Source organism: Cupressus sempervirens, chromosome 7 (genome assembly GCF_028749045.1).
Source record: "Cupressus sempervirens isolate cs-2001-9-10 chromosome 7, ASM2874904v1, whole genome shotgun sequence".
In the NCBI taxonomy this organism is placed as follows: Eukaryota; Viridiplantae; Streptophyta; class Pinopsida; order Cupressales; family Cupressaceae; genus Cupressus; species Cupressus sempervirens.
The window spans coordinates 374,439,399-374,447,800 of record NC_143124.1 but is presented as its reverse complement, the minus strand read 5'-3'; the positions used below and the strand labels follow the sequence as shown (position 1 = coordinate 374,447,800).

At 34.7% G+C, this 8,402-nt stretch overlaps 1 protein-coding gene across 2 annotated transcripts in view; it reads right to left on the bottom strand.

Moving 5' to 3' along the window:
- Positions 1 to 713: 713 nt before the first annotated feature.
- The window catches only part of LOC149547022 (uncharacterized), a 129,240-nt gene continuing 121,551 nt past the window's right edge, over positions 714 to 8,402 (bottom strand). For both annotated transcript variants that reach the window (XM_089791472.1, XM_089791473.1), the window contains one exon: positions 714 to 2,339. In XM_089791472.1, coding sequence (XP_089647598.1) covers positions 1,689 to 2,339 — 651 coding nt within the window. In that variant the 3' untranslated portion in view covers positions 714 to 1,688. The remainder of the gene's footprint in view (positions 2,340 to 8,402) is intronic.

Here is an 8,402-nt window from a genome sequence, read left to right as displayed (position 1 = left end):
ACACTCCTCTCGTAGCACTCAGCTTCATCACAGGGCTTCTGGTAGCCACATAGATCAGTCACTGTCGGACTTTTTCCCTGTGAAGAAAGATACCTAACCTTTTCCGTGATAAACTGCTTTCTTCTTCTTTTGTTGTGCTTGTTCTTTTTTGGACACCGTTTGGTGCTCCGTTTATCTGTTTTTTCCTTGTTGTAAGCTTCAGTCCCATAAACCCACGTTGTGGTCTTTTGTTGGACATTAATAAATTTATCTTATGTTATCTTATCTTATCACTACATTTTGTTCATTTAGTTTTTACCTTAATAATATGATAATAATATTATGGTTGATATAACTAGATAAAATTAATTGAGATTAAAATTTACTTAATTGAAAACCTTCAAATTTTCATCAAACAATTTAAACTTTTCAATTATTTAATTAAATTTATATTGACAATTTATAAAAATAAAATAAAAAATGTATAACATGATGTATTACCTAAGCAATTAGATTTTTTTTTTTAAAAGCACTAACATATATAGATGCTTATCTATTAATCTTATTGTTAACAAATATTAATAGTTTTATTTTAAAAAATAATTGATAATGTCGCCTTGAGTAGAATGTCATAATCAAAATTCAATTGAATATTAGACTAGTTATCTTTGAATGTGTCAATAGGAAAAATTGTTATGATTCACTCTCATGAGAGATGGATTGCTATGAACCGCTACTCATAAAACATAGTTCAATGAATTTGACAACAATAAAATACACAATTTAATCCTGGTAGCACTATCACAAGGTTTAATACTCTTGACAGAATGTTGCACATTATGTTCAACAGCCATAACTAGAAAACTTATTGTAGATGAAGCACAGGAGTAAAAAGAAGACAAGAAAAACAACTAGCACTGGTGATTTTCCAGCTATAGGTGACAATGCATCTGCGCTCATTGAAGAATATAATTTGGTTTCGTAAACCGTTACATCTCAGCTCCCCCGTAAGAAGACCAGTCTTTGCTAATACATAGATGATAAAACATGCATCGCCTTAGAGGAAGAGTGCCATTAATACTGGACATTATCTTCAATATGTACAAGCAGTCATAGCTGAGAAAATGAGTCACCCTTGCTTACAATGACAGTGAAACACCTTAGTAGCAGAACCTACTAACGAAATGCATATTTATATTCCTTGCATATGGAAAAAGGAAAGCTTGCTGATAACTAGTCTAATCTATCATCTGGGCTGGCTCACTCTTTGAGGGCCCTCTTCAAAGAGAACCATTTATATAACAACATTCTTTGGAAACCCCCTGATCTAATAAAATGCTTCCAGCCACTCTTGAAGGTTAGACAAGTCAGTGCTTGTGCACACAGATCAAGGTTCAACCTCAAAAAGAAACTTGGCGCCATGCCTGGTAATTGTAGCTGAATCAAATGAATTTCCATGATCACCAAAACTGCCTCTGCAAAGAAATTCAAAGAGGACAAAGTCCATGAAGACAGGAATATAAACCATAATTGTTTTGAGAAACATCAAGGGTTATACATAGAGAGGATCCACTAAAAGCTGGAGCTCATTGAGGCTATGAGAAAAGCTATTCATCAAGAAAAGTATTTTTGAGCAGTGTAACATTCCTCTTCGTGAAAGATACATGCACAGCTTCCCCAAGAGAGTAAGCCTATGCAGAAAGCATAATTCAACTCTCACTTCCAGTGCCTTCATTCTTTTCCACTCCTCTCATTTTCTCAACCATATGGCGACTTTTTTCTTCAATATGACGCCTCTTCTCTTCAAATTTGATGCTTACTTTCTTTCCAAGGTCTAACATCTTTGTACGTTTTAAACCCTTCTTTGACTTACCATCTATGGAAGAAAGTGATCTTTCATTGTCAACAAGAGAAATATCAGTCTGTACTTCTGAGACTTCCCTATCTCGCAAGTCATCTTTATCTAATAGAGGGAATAGTTGACTAGTATTTTCATTATTAAACAAAGATTTTGTAGCTGCAGGGTGAGATGATGTTTTTTCATGTGAGCTCAGTTTTTCCTGAGAATGTGTATTGTGTTCAAATTGAATTGCCATACTAGATCCGTTCTTTGGATTATTTACATTGTCCTTTGACGGATTATCTGTGTCAGACTTGTGATCATCCAATGATAAATGCCCATCATCCTTTACCCTCAAAGAATCATACCATTGTTTGAAGGTAGCATCATCACTAGACTCCTGCCGAATCCATGGTATAGGAGCAAGTCTTTGCGGAATCCAATCATCTTTTTCTGCTTGCATCCATGGAATACATATATTTTCACAGTTTGGAAGTACTAAAGTTTCACAGATAGCTGCCTGCAAAGAAACCATTCCAAAATAATATAAAATTAAACTACTAGAGCTTGGAATAAGATGACCGATTCCTCCAGTAAATATTAGAAAGCCAGGATAAAATGGTTAAATGATGATATTCCACAGAATTCAAAATATGGTAAAGTATTGAAAGCAAAATAGTAATAAATGTACTACACAATCTACCAAGTGCCACTGTAATGAAAAAAAAGGTCACAAAAGGTATAGTTCCCCCTTACAGTCATCTGTTTACTTTCTTAAGAATCAGAAAAATCTTAATGTGTTCTTTGCTGTTATCACAATATAATAGAAATTGTCAGAGGAGAGCTGTAAAAGCTACTTGGTATTGCAATGTCAGTTGTTACATAGAAAGAAGCACAGTTTCCCATAGTCAGGGCTATAATTAAAATGTCCCATTATTTAAATCTTATATTAAGAGCAAATAAGGAGCACCCAGTATTATAAAATAGTATAACATGACTTCTGCAATTTGAGGGGAACTATCTACAATAAATATTTGACCAAAGAATCATTGTATCTCGTACAACAAAGAATATTCACGAGATTATTGACCAAGTTTTCTTAACTGACCCATTCTAGATAAATAGCAGCTATTCAACAAAAAGCCACTAAGTTATGCATTCCCAAAAATAAATAAATATAATAAGTAAAACCAATTATAACCACCAATGAACAAGATATTCAAATACCTAATAAATTGAAAAAATGAATAATCTCGTAAAATCTGGCCGCACCCAATTCCTTGTCACCCCTCTTTGTAACTGAGTTTCTACATGACGAGATCTCATTAACTGGTGGAAGTCGGGAAGTGGATAACTCAATAGGGTTGAGGGGCAGCCTCCCTTGTTGGTGGCATGGGGGCAATGCCCCTAGCACATTTTCTATCCACCACCAATACCAAGCCCAAATTAAGACATTTAAACAATACGAAATCTTCATAGTGCATGCCATTTTCACAAATTTATCACTTAAGGGTGAAATTAGGTATTTGACACTTCTTTGTTTCTTAAAAAGTTTTTTCTTTTTTTTTTAAATTATGATTTTTCTTTTATTCTTCTTTGGGCAGCTCTCAGGACCCCCAATGTTCCCCATGGTCCTTCTATGCGAAAAAATAGATATTTGGCACATTATTGTTTATAAAAATAATTATTGTTTTGTTCTTTCTTTGGATGGCCCTTGGATTTAGATCAAGTTAGTTCAACTTCACCTTGGCTACCCCACCTTAGTCCCCCAAGTTCCCTTGAATCCTTTGAAAAACCCATGATAAACCTGGGATGCTAAGGTAGCGCACTATAGCTCCCTAAAAAAACCCAGGGGCAGACGCATATTTATGATCACCTCCAAAAGAAGTCACTGAAAATAAGTTCAGGTACTATTTTCTTATGAACTGGACTGAATTGAACTTATATTGCTTCAGACTATTGGTCTTCAGAGCGATTATGGTGTGATTACAGTAGTGTGATAACAATTGCAAGGATTGTGCGAAGTCTGGACATTGCTGGATGTGCAAGAGACATCTAGAAGGCAGAAACCATTGTAACAGCTCATGAGCTGATAGTATAAGAATATACATCTATCTTCTCTAAGCCAATTGTTAGTTTCATCTTTTATATGTGTAGTGTAGTGTATTCTCCACTAAAAACAATGTACTTCAAGAAAGGCAACACTACCTGCCCATTGTAACCCTCTTAAAGTTGATTTATACAAAATGATTTTCACTCAAAGGTAATTCTTTAATTTTGCAAAGTCAGACTAATAACAAAATGGAAACTTTTGCAACTACATCGATGTTATTGGAATAGGCATGGAAGCAAATGTGTCCCATGTTCCACAAAATATGAGAACAGGGAAACAGGTTATTGGGACAATTGGAGCCAAAACTTTAATTTGGGGATGGATCAAAAAATAGTAGCTGACATGTGTCTACACAAAAACCCCATAGCAAGGTCAAGGAACAACATCATTAGCACATTTTTTATTGTAGTAATGGGCAAGGTAAAGGGTGTTTACTCTTCTATCTGATAGATCATAGAACTGGTGCTTTAAATATGAATAGAATTAACATTGCATACTAGATAGAGTATATCTTTATCCATATGAAGTTCTTACAAAAGTAGACCAAAGAAAGGATCAGACAACCTTCCCTATCAATGAGATATGTAAATAAAAACCCCTCCTAACAGTTGCCAAGAAAACTAAACTATCGACAACTACTGGGAAGTGATTTTGAAACCCCCACAAGCTGACAAATCATTAATCCATGGTTGGGAATAACTGAATGAGCAATACCCTATTATAAAATACTTTCTTTATCTGCAATTTTCTTTATTAAGTCTCCTTTTTTCATATCCCCTGCCAGTACATGAAGTTGCAGCTCATGCAAGGATAGAATTGCAGTCGTCAAGAATAGTCTTTATAGGAATTAAACTACATCCAACCAAAGACAGAATAATAATTAATTAAGAGCTAACTAGATGAAATATAAAATAAAGATATGAAGATGACCAACTCATATGGCCAACTCCTCATAATTACCAGATAATGATCAATAAATAGGAGGCACTCATTATAATCGAGGAAAACAAAGTACAATTACAACTAAGGAATGGGCCGACCCTACCTAGATGGCGCCTGTTTAGAGGATTAAATAATCAATTAATTATGTTTAATTAGGCAGACCCTTCTTGGGGAGTCACCACTTCCGATGAATGGGCACACTAAGTGATATAGAGGGGTGATAAAAGAAGGCAATAAAGGCAAGGAAAAAAATATGAATGTAAATAATTCCAAGGTGAACCCCACATTAATTTCAAATTTTTAGTTTCAAGATAAATTTAAAATTCATTTTTTTTAAAAAGGCTCGACACCTTTTTTAATGTTTCATTTAATTTTCTATTTCAAAATATTTAATGTTAGTGGTGGGGTGGTTTTTATTAAAATAATGATTTGGGGTGTATACATGCATATGATTTATTTATCTTGGACTACTGATATTTGGTTTGAGTGTGCAGGAAATAACTATGGTAAAATGGAGAACCAAGACTATACCTTTGTATCTACTAAGAATGTCAAGGCTATATCTAATGAAGAGATCTTAGCCTCGTTGTGTAGTATTTTACTTTGTGAATGTAATGTGAATGAGTGTGTTAGATTAGATTTGCCACTCCTAATGTTAAGTGTATATTTTATAGTGTCACTTAGCACTTGTATTGTTATGTGTATAAGTGGCAAGTCGGATTTAGATATCGGCAAAAAACATCCAACCTTATTTCTAACCAATTAGATATGTTAAAGTTACATCCCCTTGCATAAAATTATCATATGAAGGCTTTAATTAGATTAAATTTGGATTTCAAGTTTAAGGTGATTTTAAAGGGCTTTATTAGAGTCCTAGGGTGTTCTTTTGGTAAAATTAAGTTCCCTACATTTTAGTACCATATGTTAGGGCTTAAATTTTGACTTGACTTTAGTTTAAATCACTTTCCTAACGTATTTAAAATCCCATTTTTCAAGTATTGCGAAAATGAAAGAAACCTCACCCAACTTCTCACCATCTCTTCAATGAGTTAGAGTTCCAATCAAATAGGGAAACTCAGGTGGAATTAAAGTATTTTTTTCTATTTCATGATGGACAAAAAGGTGTTGAGTTTTTTTATTAAAGGGGATTTTGAAAATAGGGATTTCATTCACCCACTCTCTAGTTTTAGAGATTTGTTGTTTTGGAGATTTGATCAAGGAAGGATAGAGGGCTCTTCTCAAATCGGTTCATTTGCCATAACTTGGAAGAAGGTTGGAGCTTTTTCCATATATTAGGAATTATGTATTGTATTGTTTTTCTAGAGAAAAATTATGTAAATTTTGCTATAGATGCATATGTGTATTGTTCATTGTCCACGTTGTATTGTTGGGTGTGACTGAATTTCTATTCCTTTTTTCCTTTCTCTTTGATTTTGAGAGTATGATGTTATGGGTGTGGAAGGACCTCACTCACCCTTGGGAAGGAAGAAGTGGCCTTCGGGTGAAGGGGTTAATTGAGCCTTTCTCCTGAGTGCAGAGTCTCTTCCCTAGAAGGAAGAGGGATATGCATGTAGTATGGGCTGCATGTGCCAGTACATTGTTATGCACTTTGGAGGTGATAAGGGGAGAATTTTTGTGAGAGTTGGTATTTATTTTGTATGCCTTGAGAAGGCAAATTTGGTTTTTTGTATTTGGCTTCTCCTAAAGGTTTTTAGGCACACCTTCAACCATTCTATTGCTTACTATGGTAACCTGTTGTGTAAGCTCAAAAGGGTGTTAAATGTGGTATCTTGTAATTGTTGTTATATGCATTGATGCTTGATTGTTACTCGATTGGTCTTGGTTCTCCAAGCTTGGTGGGTGGTCTCATAAAGAACTAGGTTGGGAGGTGAGCTCTCCATGGTTTTCAATGTTGTTTTCTAAAGGATTCTAAATGGATGTGTATTGAAGGATTTGTATTGAAGAAAAGCTTGGAAGATTTCATTTTCCGTTGAAGATTTCAAGACTTATGAGTATTTGTAAAAGTTTTGTACTGTAAAGATCACATGTAGATCTTCATTTATGTATCTTGATTTGTGGTAAAGATTCAAATTTGATTGTAATATTAAAAAATCAATGTTGTAAATAAATTTCACTTTAAATGTTTCTTTGAATACGATTATTAAGTATTGAAATTGTAGCAATAACCTGTAAATGATTTGATATGTTTTCTTAAAGCATTTCAAAAATTAAAATTGAATAGTATGTGTGTGTCTTGTTCAAAAAAATTTGGGCATGATAAGACATATCAAACTTCATTGCTTGGCCAAGCTGTATCCAATGGTGAGTTCCATATCTTCCTAGGAGACAATTTCTAAAAATTCTTACTAAAAGTGCTATCAAAAAAAACCCATTTGGCCAAAATAAATTCAAACCCTAATATGCAAACCACCCATCAGAATAGCAAACACAAACCACTCGGATGTACAATAAACAGCCTACAAAATCCTCATATCTTGCCCTATCTAACATTTTTTGATGTACTTAGATTCAACTCTTAGGTTTATATGACCAAAATGATGGCTCTGATACTTGCTTGTAAGGAAGCTTGTTGCTACACATTCACAAATTCCATATAACCCATAACATAAATTTCTCAAATAAGTACTCAGAATATGCATGTAAGAGAATAAACAACATACCCACAAAATATGTAACAAAAGATATACCCTAGCAAAACCTTCATAAGGGTATGGAAGAGTGTTAATTGAGTGTAACAACTTGGCAAGAGAGGTAGGAGGAGTGGCCCTAGGGTTTTACCCAAGAGTGAAGCTACTAAGACTCTAAAGGAGAGAAGAAGATATGAAGGTTGAGCTGCTCGGGTTTCCTTCTTTTTGCGTTTTAATTTCTTTGGGCTTCTTTTCTACTGGGGGTTGTTGTGGAACGACATTGGTTTGGATGTTTCATGAGTTCCATTGTCATTTTCTCTATTTCTAGCACCAACTTCTTTCCTGTGGCTGCAATGTTCCTCCTTCCTAGTTTGGAGTTTTTCTTTGGCCAAGTGTACAGTGTCATGAGGGGTTTGACCCTATGATCTAGAAGGAACCTCTTCTATCATAATTCTCCTCTTGCACTTGTCTATGCATATTGGTTTGAGATCTATCCATGGCTTGCTTCAAGGGTGTGTTGTGTTATTAAAGATTCGTGGAGAAAATATAGGGTTATGTATTAGTTTGTGGGTACTTCTCCTAAAATTGCATTGGTCTATGGGTTTAAAAGTTTCACATAGATTACTAGGGTTTTGTTGCAAACCATTGCCTCCATGCTTGGGCTCACCTTTGCATAGTTGGCTTTGTGATTCAGGGACTTCTGAAAATTAATAACTTTACTTGGTTGTCCATTTGGATTGAAATTCCCTATGATCTGGAAGGAACCTTTTCTATCATAATTCTCCTCTTGCACTTGTCCATGCATATTGGTTTTGAGATCCATCCATGGCTTGTTTCAAGGTTGTGTTGTGTGATTAAAGATTGGAGGAAATGTAGGGTT